Source organism: Scyliorhinus torazame, chromosome 2 (genome assembly GCF_047496885.1).
Source record: "Scyliorhinus torazame isolate Kashiwa2021f chromosome 2, sScyTor2.1, whole genome shotgun sequence".
Classification (NCBI taxonomy): domain Eukaryota; kingdom Metazoa; phylum Chordata; class Chondrichthyes; order Carcharhiniformes; family Scyliorhinidae; genus Scyliorhinus; species Scyliorhinus torazame.
Window position 1 is genome coordinate 400,373,366 of NC_092708.1, and position 16,827 is coordinate 400,390,192.

Here is a 16,827-nt window from a genome sequence, read left to right on the forward strand (position 1 = left end):
TTTCACAATGCTCGTCTTGCTCCCAATATTTTTCTCTCCGGCCCTGTTTGAATTTTGCCCTTGGTTTCTCACCTATCACTTTTCTTATTCACTTTTCTACCTTTTGCTTTTGTCCTCGCTCCCTCTTTCTCTGACTCCTTGCATAGGTTCCCATCCCCCTGGCAGATTAGTTTAAACCCTCCCCAACTGCTCGAGCCAATAGCCTTGTCACAGGCCTTGTCTGTTGCTCTTATTTACTGATCAGAAATACATTTAGTCAATTAGCCCCATCTGGATTGCTAATAATCCACATCACAATTCCTGGTAATCCACATCTGGAATCATAATTAGTCACATCTGGATTCCCATTTAACCACATCTGGTTTGTCAACAGGCCACATGTGGCAAGCGGCTAATGCATTGAACCAGACTGACTCCCATACAAGTGCAATCATTACATTGCTCCTCGCCAAGGCACTGTCCTGACATTTGTGGTGTTTTGCGAAAGGAGCAAAACGACAAATTGCCGAATGTTCGAATTCTAATACAAGGACAGGAAGTGCTGGAAACACAACCTCCATCAGAAGTGGAAACTAATGGATAAGTTCCGTGAGGTAGGAAAAATAGTAAAGGATGGGAAGAAACAATTTAATTATAGGGAAGGAACGGGAGTGAAAATGTGAGGGAGGAAATAAGTGGAAGGAGCAAGTGGGTGGGAGGGATTGGGTGAATGAACTGTGAATGATAAAAAGGGTTGTCCTGTTTTTCAGCTGCAATGCAAACTTGGTTGAATTGATATTATCTAGAACCAGTAGACCCATCATCTACTCCCCTCGCCCTCTGTCATCTCCACTAATATACTGACAAAACCACTGTGTTCCTGATTTAACTGTGACGTCCTGTTAATAATCAATGCAACCGGGAGATGATGAGTTCTTGCACCAGAGGCAAGATCACAAATTCAGATCCCCATATCCAGAGCAGGTCTGTCCCACTCACATCCATTCAGCCCATGGTACAGTGACGGACACAGTCCATGGCCCAGATTAGTTCAATTTTGGGATAGATCAATGAAGTCTCGGGTAGAACTTCTACGTCGGAGTCAAGAGATCCTGGCTTCAAATCCTGCTCACGAGATATGAGTCACATTCTGATGTTGAGAGGTTGTACAGGTCTGGTTAGCGGTCATGGCCAGCAGAGTGTGACTGCTGTCCGGCAGGTGAAGGAACCCCAAATGTAGGGTTTGCAGGAGCCGCAGCCTTTACCCGTCCTCAGTTGAGTACAAGGTTCTTATTGTCTGTGTGGGGGCTGAGGGCAAAGTCTGCAAACTGACCATGGCATCATGCTACAGAAGGCCACTCATATAAGAAGAGTGAAAAGGAGAAAGGGACATTGTAGCCACAACCAAAACAGGTCCAAGCCGAATGGCCTTTCCGGCTTCCATTTCTTTTACTCTTACGTTCATACACATTTCCAGGCTGCCACTCTCGCTACAGTACTGTCAGAGGGTCAGTACTGAGGGAGTGCCGCACTGTCAGAGGGTCAGTACTGAGGGAGTGCCGCACTGTCAGAGGGTCAGTACTGAGGGAGTGCCGCACTGTCAGAGGGTCAGTACTGAGGGAGTGCCGCACTGTCAGAGGGTCAGTACTGAGGGAGTGCCGCACTGTCAGAGGGTCAGTACTGAGGGAGTGCCGCACTGTCAGAGGGTCAGTACTGAGGGAGTGCCGCACTGTCAGAGGGTCAGTACTGAGGGAGTGCCGCACTGTCAGAGGGTCAGTACTGAGGGAGTGCCGCACTGTCAGAGGGTCAGTACTGAGGGAGTGCTGCACTGTCAGAGGGTCAGTGCTGAGGGAGTGCTGCACTCAGAGGGTCAGTACTGAGGGAGTGATGCACTCTCAGAGGGTCAGTACTGAGGGAGTGCTGCACTGTCAGAGGGTCAGTACTGAGGGATGCCGCACTGTCAGATAGTCAGTACTGAGGGAGTGCTGCACTGTCAGAGGGTCAGTACTGAGGGAGTGCTGCACTGTCAGAGGGTCAGTGGGAGTGCTGCACTGTCAGAGGGTCAGTACTGAGGGAGTGCCGCACTGTCAGAGGGTCAGTACTGAGGGAGTGCCGCACTGTCAGAGGGTCAGTACTGAGGGGGTGCCGCACTGTCAGTGGGTCAGTACTGAGGGAGTGCTGCACTGTCAGAGGGTCAGTGCTGAGGGAGTGCTATAGTGTTGGAGGGTCAGTACTGAGGGAGTGCGGCACTGTCAGAGGGTCAGTACTGAGGGAGTGCTACACTGTCAGAGGGTCAGTACTGAGGGAGTGCTGCACTGTCAGAGGGTCAGTACTGAAGGAGTGCCGCACTGTCAGACAGTCAGTACTGAGGGAGTGCTGCACTGTCAGAGGGTCAGTACTGAGGGAGTGCTGCACTGTCAGAGGGTCAGTACTGAGGGAGTGCTGCACTGTCAGAGGGTCAGTACTGAGGGAGTGCCGCACTGTCAGTGGGTCAGTACTGAGGGAGTGCTGCACTGTCAGAGGGTCAGTACTGAGGGAGTGCGGCACTGTCAGAGGGTCAGTACTGAGGGAGTGCGGCACTGTCAGAGGGTCAGTACTGAGGGAGTGCCGCACTGTCAGAGGGTCAGTACTGAGGGAGTGCTGCACTGTCAGAGGGTCAGTGGGAGTGCCGCACTGTCAGAGGGTCAGTACTGAGGGAGTGCCGCACTGTCAGAGGGTCAGTACTGAGGGGGTGCCGCACTGTCAGTGGGTCAGTACTGAGGGGGTGCCGCACTGTCAGTGGGTCAGTACTGAGGGAGTGCTGCACTGTCAGAGGGTCAGTACTGAGGGAGTGCTGCACTGTCGGAGGGTCAGTACTGAGGGAGTGCCGCACTGTCAGAGGGTCAGTAATGAGGGAGTGGCGCACTGTCAGTGGGTCAGTACTGAGGGAGTGCAGCACTGTCAGAGGGTCAGTACTGAGGTAGCGCCGCACTGTCAGAGGGTCAGTACTGAGGGAGTGCCGCACTGTCAGAGGGTCAGTACTGAGGGGGTGCCGCACTGTCAGTGGGTCAGTACTGAGGGGGTGCCGCACTGTCAGTGGGTCAGTACTGAGGGAGTGCCGCACTGTCAGAGGGTCAGTACTGAGGGAGTGCCGCACTGTCAGAGGGTCAGTACTGAGGGGGTGCCGCACTGTCAGTGGGTCAGTACTGAGGGAGTGCCGCACTGTCAGAGGGTCAGTACTGAGGGAGTGCTGCACTGTCAGAGGGTCAGTACTGAGGGAGTGCTGCACTGTCAGAGGGTCAGTGCTGAGGGAGTGCTGCACTGTCAGAGGGTCAGTACTGACGGAGTGCCGCAATGTCAGAGGGTCAGTACTGAGGGAGAGCTATAGTGTTGGAGGGTCAGTCGGAGGGTTAGTAGTTGGGCAATGCTTCACCAGGGGAGGAGCTGTCTTTTGGAAAGGATGTAATCGTTATCTGGTCGTTATCATCTGCTACTTGTGGGATGTTGCTTTTTGTAAATGAACGTTTCTACATTACAACAGTGCTTGCACGGCAAGTACCTCATTGGCTATGAAGCACTTTCGGAAATCCTGAATCCATGGAAGATGTTCTATTTTCTTCAATATCAGCTTGTGAAATCTAACTTCATGAATCTAATTATCCTTTGACCCATGTCTGTCTGTGCTGGATAATTACAGTCTATTCCCCGTCCAGGTACAAATGTCTCCTCCATCGCTGCCACTTGCTTTCAATCTCACTTTGGATCAGGATTCCGATGTAAAGATTTTGAATGAACGCAGCCAAACAAAGTGAGGGTGAAAATTAATCCAAGATACATTTTATTCACAGCTAGTTCACATACAACAAACCTGGTTAAAAAAAAAGTAGATTCATTAATGAAAAAATGTACTAAAAATAAATTATCAGGTAGAATGTGCAAACTTCCGAAGAACAGCACATACCTGAGTGACGGGCTGGAGGTTAGCCAGGGACTGCTGTCCTACATTGTCACACCGTCAGGTTAAAATGAGGCGAGGTTTCTCAAATTACTGCAAAGCAGTCGTCAACCTTAACCGTACAGATTTATGTTCTTATTATTCCCATTTATACACATACATTACTGAATACATTGTGGAGATGGCGGCGTTGGACTGGGGTGGGCACAGTAAGAAGTCTTACAACACCAGGTTAAAGTCCAACAGGTTACTGAATAGTTAATAATGCACACAAATGCACCATTGTTAAGTCTCCTCTCCCATCCTCAGTAAAAAACCGTTACCTCTCCTGATGCTCATTCAAGCCAAGCTCAAGGTGTGAAATTGCTCAGCTCTGCCCAGCTGTAAAGACACCTCACAGTGGCTGCAATGTGCGTACGAGCCACATGATTCACTGCAGCAAGTCCCAAACTCATGGCTCTACCCCCTAGAAGGGGCCTGCACGTCCCCCTCCTAGCCACTCACCATCCTGGCTTAGAACAGGATTATGGTTCCTTCACTGTCGCTGGGCCAAAATCCTGGCACTCCCTCCCTGGTCTTGCCAATGAAACCCACATCCGGAGGATGATTCAATTGTAAAAAGCCCTCCGGACAAGTTTACCAACTACAGCTAATTGATTGAGGGTTAAAATGATGTGGATTCCCAGTATTCCTTATTCAAATCCATATTTTTAATTCTAGAATTCAATGCATTTTTTTTTAGAAAATGCTATTGTGGCTCAGTTAATACTCTCCCCTCTGAATCAGGTGGGTGTGGATTCAAACCCCAAACTGGGACTGGAACACAGTTTAAGCGAACAAAAATATATTGTTGATAATGGCTGAGATTTAAGGGAAATGAAAGAGTCCCGTGTCGAGTGTGCTGGATGTTCCCCGGTGCTGGGAGCGCACGGTCGGCCGCTGTTAAACAGGACTCTGCTTCTGTATTAGAAAGAGTCCCGTGTCGAGTGTGCTGGATGTTCCCCGGTGCTGGGAGCGCACGGTCGGCCGCTGTTAAACAGGACTCTGCTTCTGTATTAGAAAGAGTCCCGTGTCGAGTGTGCTGGATGTTCCCCGGTGCTGGGAGCGCACGGTCGGCCGCTGTTAAACAGGACTCTGCTTCTGGGTGTCGCTGAGGAATCCTCCTCCAAGGCTGCACTTAGTCTCGTTCCCTGCAATACCAGCTCCACCTGCCAGTTGGTGTTGCCAATCCCTAGACCCTTTTTTGGGGCGAGGGGGGCATCGCGTCCCCCATACCCCACCTTATAAGGGCAGGGCACCCCTGGGCCCCACTCGCTGGCATGGGCATGATGCCAATGGGACACCTTGACACTGCCCCAGCAAGCCTGGTAGTGCCCAGGTGGCATTGGGGATGCTACCCTGCCCTGAGAAGCTGTTCGATCCTGGAAACTGGGTGGATTTGCCATAGACATATTCAAGTGAGACTAATATAGAACTTGGCGATGCAAATCTGGGTCCCGACCTCCATGCACGAGGAGTGACGATGCCAATATCTTTCAGGTGAAACACTGCCTCCTACTCCGAATCAGTCGTTCTTCCACTGTCCCGAACAATATTCATCCCTCAAAGTAAATTGTCAGTCACCTTGCTGCTGTTTGTGGAATCCAGTTGTGCACGAGCTGACTGCCATGATTGACTACAGAACAGCAGAAGCCACAAATAAATTCACCTTTTACTATTTGAAATGATACATAGCAGTGTTGAGATTTACAGACTGCCGGTTTCATTGCACTGCACCTGAAACACTTTCCCATGGCTGCACCTCTAAAGTGTACGACACGGCCCGAATGTAGCAGCCTGAGCAAAACTAAGGGAACTTTCAACATGGTTCCTGATATAACTCAGAATTCCCTCTGCTTCCCTCCTAACCCTGCCCATACTTTCAACAGTAACAAGCAGATAGTTCAATCGAACTTGCGTTTATCAGCCTCGCCCTGATTGGTGTCGATCTTGCTACTGCTTCAGTATCTGAGGATTTACAAAGGTTATAAACATGATGAAAAAAGATCATCAGCAAACATCCCCATTTCTGACCCCATGTTGGAGAGATGAAACAGCTGGAAGATCGTTAGGACTGAGATGGCCGGTCTCCAACAAATACAATCATCTTCCTTTGTGCTAGATACTCAAACCAGAGTACAGTTCTATCAGCGATGGGAGTGTCTATGGGTCAGTGTTTATCAGTATAGACATTGTATACTCTAGTATTTACCCTATGTCTTTGCACGACCTATCTATTCTTGTTACCATCTCAATACAAATGTCGTATAACCTGCCCAAAATTAAATGACTGAGTTATGGCATAAAATGCTTGATGGGTGTGAATGTTTTTGGAGTTCTGATACATTTATTTAAAAGTTATAAAGTCCTGGTAGTGTTAGCAGAAGATCAACATCAACTCTTACCTGAAAGTAAAGTTTGTTTGAAAATAGAATGTTCCGGCAACATCTTTAATCATTTCTGGGTCACTTTCTTCATTTGCTGCTCAGCTCTCTCGATCTGTATGTTCCCTGTCACCTTCTGCATTAATTCTGGAGCTTGGAGCAGACTGAAATGCTTGGAAGCCGTGAGGAAGGATGGGATTGTGCCTGTTTCTGTTAGTATCGCCTGTCTGTTCCCTGACCTGCCGAAGCATTACTGGCCATTCACAAAGGCACGAGCATTCCTACTAATGGGTGCATTCAAATCCACAATTGGGAAAATTAGCTTCACTGGCTACGTGCTAACTAGGAGATTTAAAACAAGACTTCACTCTGCACACACCCCTCCCCAACAACCCTGCCCCCACCACCACCACCCTTCCTCCCCCAACACTGCGCACAGCGCAAAAAAAAAATTACAATTAAAGTCATTCGAATTCACTTTGAATTCTGCAGGTCCGCTGGCCTTGTCCCTCGAGATGTGAACCATCTTCAGCCTCATCGCAAGGATTCTGTACGCTGAATACTTAATCAATCCTTCAGGAAGACACAGTCAGCCCAAAGAACCGTGAGCAACGTCTCCGAGGAGACCAACAATCTTTGATTCATATTTTGGATTTTGTTTCTAATGTTTTCCCCTTATTTTGTAAATCACTGTGACTCATCTCTTGATAGTGTATTCTGTTAAGGCCGGGCTCCTCGAGCAGGCATTGAGTGCCAACGTGAGGTCCTGTTCACTCAGCTGATTGGGTCTCAACATCTGTCCTCCCAACAAACACACATACATGACACACCTACAAACATATCTCTCTCACACACATTCTACACATGCACATACATTCCTCACACACAAACATGCAAACCTCACACGCACGGACATACGATGGGAGGAATCTCAACTACATTTACAGGACTTGACAATCATGTTGGAAAGTTGTTCCACTTTAGGCGTTCGGCCGACATAATACAGGATAGTCAGAGGTTCCAGATCTTGGGGAGCACAGCAGGGAGTGGCTGAGGCCTCTGGATTTAATGTGTTATACAGTCCCAGCACCTAAAATAGAAAAGGAACAATACGAAATAGAGCAAGAAATGACCAATTGGATCATTAACTGTCTATCCAACTCACTCAGCCCAACGTCCCGCTGCCCAACGTCCCGCTGCCCAACGTCCCGCTGCCCAGCCCAACGTCCCGCTGCCCAGCCCAACGTCCCGCTGCCCAACGTCCCGCTGCCCAGCCCAACGTCCCGCTGCCCAGACCAACGTCCCGCTGCCCAACGTCCCGCTGCCCAGCCCAACGTCCCACTGCCCAGCCCAACGTCCCGCTGCCCAGCCCAACGTCCCGCTGCCCTGCCCAACGTCCCGCTGCCCAACGTCCCGCTGCCCAGCCCAACGTCCCGCTGCCCAACGTCCCGCTGCCCAACCCAACGTCCCGCTGCCCAGCCCAACGTCCCGCTGCCCAGCCCAACGTCCCGCTGCCCAGCCCAACGTCCCGCTGCCCTGCCCAACGTCCCGCTGCCCTGCCCAACGTCCCGCTGCCCAACGTCCCGCTGCCCAACCCAACGTCCCGCTGCCCAGCCCAACGTCCCGCTGCCCAACGTCCCGCTGCCCAGCCCAACGTCCCGCTGCCCAACGTCCCGCTGCCCAACGTCCCGCTGCCCAACGTCCCGCTGCCCTGCCCAACGTCCCGCTGCCCTGCCCAACGTCCCGCTGCCCTGCCCAACGTCCCGCTGCCCAACCCAACGTCCCACTGCCCAGCCCAACGTCCCGCTGCCCAGCCCAACGTCCCGCTGCCCAGCCCAACGTCCCGCTGCCCAGCCCAACGTCCCGCTGCCCAGCCCAACGTCCCGCTGCCCAGCCCAACGTCCCGCTGCCCAGCCCAACGTCCCGCTGCCCAGCCCAACGTCCCTCTGCCCAGCCCAACGTCCCGCTGCCCAGCCCAACGTCCCGCTGCCCAGCCCAACGTCCCACTGCCCAGCCCAACGTCCCGCTGCCCAGCCCAACGTCCCGCCGCCCAACGTCCCGCTGCCCAGCCCAACGTCCCGCTGCCCTGCCCAACGTCCCGCTGCCCAACGTCCCGCTGCCCAACGTCCCGCTGCCCTGCCCAACGTCCCGCTGCCCAACGTCCCGCTGCCCAGCCCAACGTCCCGCTGCCCAGCCCAACGTCCCGCTGCCCTGCCCAACGTCCCGCTGCCCTGCCCAACGTCCCGCTGCCCAGCCCAACGTCCCGCTGCCCAGCCCAACGTCCCGCTGCCCAGCCCAACGTCCCGCTGCCCAACGTCCCGCCGCCCAACGTCCCGCTGCCCAGCCCAACGTCCCGCTGCCCAGCCCAACGTCCCGCTGCCCAACGTCCCGCTGCCCAGCCCAACGTCCCGCTGCCCAGCCCAACGTCCCGCTGCCCAACGTCCCGCTGCCCAACGTCCCGCTGCCCAACGTCCCGCTGCCCAACGTCCCGCTGCCCAGCCCAACGTCCCGCTGCCCAACGTCCCGCTGCCCAGCCCAACGTCCCGCTGCCCAACGTCCCGCTGCCCAACGTCCCGCTGCCCAACGTCCCGCTGCCCAACGTCCCGCTGCCCAGCCCAACGTCCCGCTGCCCAGCCCAACGTCCCGCTGCCCAACCCAACGTCCCGCTGCCCAGCCCAACGTCCCGCTGCCCAGCCCAACGTCCCGCTGCCCAGCCCAACGTCCCGCTGCCCAACCCAACGTCCCGCTGCCCAACCCAACGTCCCGCTGCCCAACGTCCCGCTGCCCAGCCCAACGTCCCGCTGCCCAACCCAACGTCCCGCTGCCCAACCCAACGTCCCGCTGCCCAGCCCAACGTCCCGCTGCCCAGCCCAACGTCCCGCTGCCCAGCCCAACGTCCCGCTGCCCAACGTCCCGCTGCCCAGCCCAACGTCCCGCTGCCCAACCCAACGTCCCGCTGCCCAACCCAACGTCCCGCTGCCCAACGTCCCGCTGCCCAGCCCAACGTCCCGCTGCCCAGCCCAACGTCCCGCTGCCCAACCCAACATCCCGCTGCCCAGCCCAACGTCCCGCTGCCCAGCCCAAAGTCCCGCTGCCCAGCCCAACGTCCCGCTGCCCAGCCCAACGTCCCGCTGCCCAACGTCCCGCTGCCCAGCCCAACGTCCCGCTGCCCAACCCAACGTCCCGCTGCCCAGCCCAACGTCCCGCTGCCCAGCCCAACGTCCCGCTGCCCAGCCCAACGTCCCGCTGCCCAACGTCCCGCTGCCCAGCCCAACGTCCCGCTGCCCAGCCCAACGTCCCGCTGCCCAACCCAACGTCCCGCTGCCCAGCCCAACGTCCCGCTGCCCAGCCCAACGTCCCGCTGCCCAGCCCAACGTCCCGCTGCCCAGCCCAACGTCCCGCTGCCCAGCCCAACGTCCCGCTGCCCAGCCCAACGTCCCGCTGCCCAGCCCAACGTCCCGCTGCCCAGCCCAACGTCCCGCTGCCCAGCCCAACGTCCCGCTGCCCAGCCCAACGTCCCGCTGCCCAGCCCAACGTCCCGCTGCCCAACGTCCCGCTGCCCAGCCCAACGTCCCGCTGCCCAACGTCCCACTGCCCAGCCCAACGTCCCGCTGCCCAACGTCCCGCTGCCCAACGTCCCGCTGCCCAACGTCCCGCTGCCCAGCCCAACGTCCCGCTGCCCAGCCCAACGTCCCGCTGCCCAACCCAACGTCCCGCTGCCCAACGTCCCGCTGCCCAACCCAACGTCCCGCTGCCCAACGTCCCGCTGCCCAACGTCCCGCTGCCCAACGTCCCGCTGCCCAACGTCCCGCTGCCCAGCCCAACATCCCGCTGCCCAGACCAACGTCCCGCTGCCCAACCCAACGTCCCGCTGCCCAGCCCAACGTCCCGCTGCCCAGCCCAACGTCCCGCTGCCCAGCCCAACGTCCCGCTGCCCAGCCCAACGTCCCGCTGCCCAACGTCCCGCTGCCCAGCCCAACGTCCCGCTGCCCAGCCCAACGTCCCGCTGCCCAACGTCCCGCTGCCCAACGTCCCGCTGCCCAGCCCAACGTCCCGCTGCCCAGCCCAACGTCCCGCTGCTCAGCCCAACGTCCCACTGCCCAGCCCAACGTCCCGCTGCCCTGCCCAACGTCCCACTGCCCAGCCCAACGTCCCGCTGCCCAGCCCAACGTCCCGCTGCCCAGCCCAACGTCCCGCTGCCCAGCCCAACGTCCCGCTGCCCAACGTCCCGCTGCCCAACGTCCCGCTGCCCAGCCCAACGTCCCGCTGCCCTGCCCAACGTCCCGCTGCCCAGCCCAACGTCCCACTGCCCTGCCCAACGTCCCACTGCCCAGCCCAACGTCCCGCTGCTCAGCCCAACGTCCCGCTGCCCAGCCCAACGTCCCGCTGCCCAGCCCAACGTCCCGCTGCCCAACGTCCCGCTGCCCAACGTCCCGCTGCCCAGCCCAACGTCCCGCTCGCACAGTCCAACAAGCCCGGAGTCTTACCGTGCTGTGTTGTGTGTCTGTGCTGCGTAGATATGGGCAGGGACCTGCACAGAAGTTTGCGTAGTAACCTTTGGGTTCATGAATCCATTTCCATCTGAGGTGCTGTCTGAAGTCGATGTAAAGCGGACGCACGCAACAATTATCTTCATAATTCCTGACCAAAATGAAAGAGCAGTTGGTGAGGTTCTTGAACGAAACGTTAACCCAGCAGCGGAAGGGAAGTTTGGAGGACCTGGGCCGGGCGGTGGGGCTCGATCAAGGGGATGGTTGAGCGCGTGGAGACGAGACTGGGAGCCCAGGGACAGGCGATTGTGAGGTTGAAGGAGCTGGCGGGGGAGCAGGAGGGACAGTCCACCTCGCTGGCAGCAGAGACGGGACTGATGCGAGACCAGCAGAAGAGGCTGCTGGAGAAAGTGGAGGACTTGGAGAACCGTTCCCGGAGGCAGAACATGCGGATTGTGGGTCTGCCGGAGGGGAGCGAAGGAACGGATGCGGGTGTGTACGCTGGGAAGATGCTGGGGGAAGGTGTATTGACCGGCCTTTGGAGGAGGATCGGGCCACAGGGTGCTGATGCGGGGGGGGGGGGGGGGGGGCACCGAGGGCGATGGTGGTACAGTTACATCGGTTCCTGCACAAGGAACACGTTATGAGGTGGGCCAGGCAGACGAGGCGTTGCACCTGGAAGCTGGCGAGATCCGGGTGTACCAGGACCTGGGGCAGAGCTGGCAAAGAGGAGGGCGAGCTTTAATAAGGTCAGGTCGCCCTGCACAAAAAGGGCTTTAAGTTTGGTCTACAGTACCTGGCTCGCCTATGAGTGGCCTCTGGGGGCCGGGAGCGGTACTTTGGATCAGCGGAGGAGGCAGCGGACTTTATGAAGGAGAATAGACTGGCAGTGGAAGGAGCACCTTGAACTTTAATGGAGGAGAACTTTGGGATTTTGGTGTTCGAGTTTCTTTTGTTTTTCGGTTTGTTTTGGGGGTTTCCAGTTCTTTGTTAAGGGATGGGGGGGGGGGGGGGGGGGGGGGGGGGGGTTGGACCTTGGGAGGGATTGTTTGTTTTTACTTCTTGTCTTTGTGAGCGGGGGGAGGGGAATCAGTGGGGGGTGGGATGCCAGGGACATGGGCAGGGGCTGCCAGGCTAGTTCACGGAAGCAAAGTATGGGGGTGAGCTGAACATCGATGAGGGGGTGGGGGGGGGGGGGGGGGGGGAAGGTTTGGATTACACTGCTGACGGGGAGGGGACTTTCAAAGTGGAGGAGGAGGGTTGATGACGGGAGTTGCCGAGGGCGGGCCAGGGGAGGTGCGGGGCATGGGCCGCAGACTGGCCAAGGAGAGGTTATAGCTGATTGGCAGGGGAGGGGAGCGGGGTGCACCCCGACCAGGCTGGTCACGTGGAATGTTCGGGGACTGAATGGGCCAATCAAAAGGGCCCGTGGTTTGCGTACTTGCGGCAACTGAAGGCGGACGTGGCCATGTTGCAGGAGACACATCTGAAGGTGGGGGACCAGGTTAGGTTGAGGAAGGGATGGGCAGGTGTTCCATTCGGGGTTAGACTTTAAAACGAGGGGGGGGTGGCGATCTCGGTTAGTAAGCGGGCAGTGTTCGAGGTGAGGAATATAGAAGCGGACACGGGGGGGTAGGTATGTTATCGTTAGTGGGAAGCCGGAGGGAATGGCTGAGAATATTGGGAAATATATATGCCCTGAACTGGGATGATGTGGAGTTTGTGAGACGGGTACTGGGGAAGATCCGGACCTGGATTCGCATCGACTGATTATGGGGGAGATTTTTATTTTTTAAATTTAGAATACCCAATTATTTATTTCTTTTTTCCAATTAAGGGCAATTTAGCGTGGCCAATCCCCCTACCCTGCACATCTTTGGGTTGTGGGGTGAGACCCACGCAGACACGGGGAGAATGTGCAAACTCACACGGACAGTGACCCGGGGCCGGGATTCGAACCTGGTCCTGGATCCAAGGTTGGATCGGTCAAGTTCTAGGTCTGGAAGGTACCAGCTATGGTGAAGGAGCTCCGAGGGTTCATGGAGCACATGGGGGATCGATCAGTAGCGACCTGGGAGGCCAAGGAGTAAGGAATACCCATTCTACTCCCATGTGCCTAAGGCGTATTCCCGGATAGACTTTTTTGTTATGGATAAGACACTGCTGCTGGGAGGTAGATGCTGAATATTCAGCAATAATGGTGTCAGACCAGGCCCGCACTGGGTGGACCGACCTGCAGGTTAGCAAAGGAAAGTCCCAGCGGCCGCAATGGAGGTTGGATGTGGGGCTGCTAGTGGAGGAGGAGGCGTGTGAGTGGGTGAGGGAGGCCATTCAGGGATATGTAAGGATCAATGATGCGGGTGAGGTTTCGACGGGGGTGGTTTGAGAGGCACTGAAGGCAGTTATCGGGGGAATCTCATTTTGATTCGGGCCATAAGGAGAAGGCTGGGCAGACTGGTAGGCGACATTTTACAGGTGGACAGGAGGTATGCGGAGTCTCCGGATGACGGGCTTCTGAAAGAGCGTCAGAGACTGCAGCTAGAATTGGGCTCCTGTCCACAGGTAAGGCGGAGGGACAGCTGAGGAGGGTGAAGGGGGCGGTGTATGAATACGGGGGAAAAAGCCAGCAAGATGCTGGCACATCAGCTGAGGAAACAGGAGGCGGCGCGAGAGATTGGGAAGGTAAAGAATACAGGGGGGAAGGCGGTTCTGGACCCAGCGGGGGGTGAACGATGTGTTGAGAGAGTTTTATAGTAAATTGTATAAATTGCAAACCCCCCCAGCCGGGGAGGAGGGTATGAAGCAATTTTTTGGGGGGCTGGAGTTCCCGAGGATAGATGAGGAGTTGGTGGAGGATTTGAGAGCCCCTATTGGGCGTGAGGAGGTTATAGACGGGTTGGGGGCGATACAATCGGGTAAAGCCCAGGACCAGACGGATACCCGGTTGAGTTTTATAAAACGTTTTTCTGGGCTGTTGGGCCGCTCCTGGTAAAGGTTTTTACTGAGTCGAAGGAGCTGGGAGTGCTCCCCCAACGTTATCACAGGCATCGATTTCTCTTATTCTGAAGCGGGATAAGGATCCGGAGAGCTGTGGGTCGTATAGGCCAATCTCCCTGCTAAATGTGGATGTGAAATTGCTGGCAAGGATCCTGGCCACACGTGTAGAGGATTGTGTTCCGGGGGTAATAGGGGAGGACCAGACGGGATTTGTGAAGGGACAACACCTTGCCGTCCAATATAAGACGGCTCCTAAATGTGATAATGATGCCTGTGGAGGGGCGCGAGGTCGAGGTGGTGGTGGCCATGGACACAGAGAAGGCCTTTGATCGGGTGGAGTGGAAGTACCTGTGGGGTGCCCTGGGAAGATTCGAGTTCGGGCAGGGATACGTGGATTGGGTCTGGTTGCTATATCAGGCACCGGTAGCGAATGTAAGGACAAACGGGTTCGATCAGAATATTTAGCCTGTTCCGAGGGACAAGCCTCTCCCCACTACTGTTTATCCTGGCCATGGAGCCTTGGGCAATGGCGCAGAGAGCATCAAACATTTGGCGGGGATAGTGAAAGGGGGGGGGGTGGAACATAGGGTCTCACTCTATGCAGATGATTTGCTCCTTTATATAACAGACCCGTTGGGGGAATTGTAGGAATTATGGGAATACTGGAGGAATTTGGTCGGTTCTCAGGTTACAAACTGATTATGGACAAGAGGGAGGCCTTCGCGATCCAGGCAAGGGGGCAGGAGAGGAGACAGAGGGAGATGCGGTTCAAAGTGATGGGAAGGAGTTTTAGGTACCTGGGGATTCAGGTGGCCAAGGACTGGGGTCAGCTTCATAAACTAAATTTGGGCAGGTGATTGAGCAAATGAAAGGGGACTTCCGCAGGTGGGACATGCTCCCGCTGTCACTGGCGGGGAGGGTACAGACTGTGAAGATGACAGTCCTCCCGAGGTTGCTGTTTGTGTTTCAGTGTCATCCGATCTTCATCCCCAAGGCATTTTTTAGGAAGATGAATGCGGCGATCTCGGGTTTTATACGGGCTGGGAAAGCCCCGAGGGAGAAGAAGGTCCTTCTGGAACGGGGGCGCGGGGAGGGGGGCTTGGTCCTTCCGAACTTTTATTAATTACTACTGGGCGGCTAATATATCGATGGTTAGGAAGTGGGTAGTGGAGGAGAGGTCGGTGTCGGAGCGGGAAGAGGCGGCATCTTGTAAGGGCACGGGTTTTGAAGGCTCTGTTAATGGCAGCTCTGCCGTTCTCGCTGGCTCGGTACTCCATAAGCCCAGTGGTAGGGCAGCCCTGAGAGTGTGGGGACAATGGAGGCAGCATATGAGACTGGAGGGGGTGTCAGTGTGGTCACCGATCTGTGACAATCACCGGTTTGCTCCGGGGGGGAGGGGGGGGGGGGGGGGGGGGGGGCGCTGGATGGGGGCTTTAGGAGGTGGCAGCGGGGGGGAGGGGGGGGGGCTTTAGGAGGTGACAGCGGACAGGGATTGAGAGATTTGTGGATCTCTTCATTGAGGAGGGGGTCCCGAGCCTGGAGGAGCCGGAGGAGGAGTTTGAGTTACCCAGTGAGAAGGGATTTTGTATCTGCAGGTACGGGATTTTGTCCGAAGGCAGATCGCGCACTTCCCTCGCCTCCCTCTAAGGGGACTACAGGATAAGGTGATGTCTAAAACAGGGATTGGGGAGGGGAGGGTTTCGGAAATATATAAGGAGTTGATGGAGTGGGGAGGGGTCCCAATCGGGGAGGTGAAGAGGAAGTGGGAGAAAGAGTTGGGAGGGGAGTTGGAAGTCGGGCTATGGGAGGAGGCCCTGAGGAGAGTCAATGCATCCTTGTTGTGTGGGCTGAGCCTGATCCAGTTCAAGGTGGTCCACGGGGCTCACATGACTGTGGCCCGGATGAGTAGGTTTTTTGAGGAGTTGGAGGATCGGTGTGGGGAGTCTGGCGAACCATGTACATATGTTCTGGGCATGTCCGAGGCTGACGGGATTCTGGCAGGGATTCGCGGATGTCATGTCAGAGGTCCTGGAAGGGAGGGTGGGCCCAGAGATGGCAATATTTGGGGTATCGGAGGATCCGGGAGCCCGGGGGGGTGGGGGGGGGGGGGGGAGAGGCCGACGTTTTGGCCTTTGCCTCCCTGGTGGCCTGGAGACGGATGTTGCTGGGTTGGAGGACTCGGAGCCTCCAACGTCCAGGGTGTGGGTCAGCGACATGGCGGGGGTTCTCAGGCTAGAGAACATTAAGTTCACCGTAAGGGGTTCAATACAGGGGTTCGCTCGGAGATGGCAGCCGGACTGTCACTGAAGTGCCGGATAAGGGTAGGAAATCTAATGTATGGGTTGTTAGGATTTAGGGCTGGGGGGAGTTTGGCGTGTTGCTGGGGGGAGTTGGGTGTGTAACTGGGGGGAGTTGGGTGTGTAACTGGGGGGAGTTGGGTGTGTAACGGGGAGTTGGTGTGTTACTGGGGGGAGTTGGGCGTGTTACTGGGGGGAGTTGGGCGTGTTACTGGGGGGAGTTGGGCGTGTTACTGGGGGGAGTTGGGCGTGTTACTGGGGGGAGTTGGGCGTGTTACTGGGGGGAGTTGGGCGTATTACTGGGGGGAGTTGGGCGTGTTACTGGGGGGAGTTGGGCGTGTTACTGGGGGGAGTTGGGCGGGTTACTGGGGGAGTTGGGCGTGTTACTGGGGGGGGGAGTTGGGTGTGTTACTGGGGGGGGAGTTGGGTGTGTTACTGGGGGGGGGGGGGGGGAGTTGGGTGTGTTACTGGGGGGGGAGTTGGGTGTGTTACTGGGGGGGGGGGGAGTTGGGTGTGTTACTTGTGGGGGGGAGTTGGGTGTGTTACTGGGGGGGGGGGAGTTGGGTGTGTTACTGGGGGGGGGGAGTTGGGTGTGTTACTGGGGGGGGGGAGTTGGGTGTGTTACTGGGGGGGGGAGTTGGGTGTGTTACTGGGGGGGGGAGTTGGGAGCGTGTTACTGGGGGGAGTTGGGCGTGTTACTGGGGGAG

At 56.6% G+C, this 16,827-nt stretch overlaps 1 protein-coding gene across 4 annotated transcripts in view; it reads right to left on the reverse strand.

The window, feature by feature from the left end:
* Positions 1 to 3,773: 3,773 nt before the first annotated feature.
* The window catches only part of tgfb3 (transforming growth factor, beta 3), a 288,773-nt gene continuing 275,719 nt past the window's right edge, over positions 3,774 to 16,827 (reverse strand). For 3 of the 4 annotated variants that reach the window (XM_072494469.1, XM_072494466.1, XM_072494459.1), the window contains exons 7-8: positions 10,824 to 10,977; positions 3,774 to 7,426 (exon numbers count right to left, since the gene is read on the reverse strand). In XM_072494469.1, coding sequence (XP_072350570.1) covers positions 7,268 to 7,426; positions 10,824 to 10,977 — 313 coding nt within the window. In that variant the 3' untranslated portion in view covers positions 3,774 to 7,267. The remainder of the gene's footprint in view (positions 7,427 to 10,823; positions 10,978 to 16,827) is intronic. The other variant, XR_011939149.1, reaches the window with a different exon arrangement.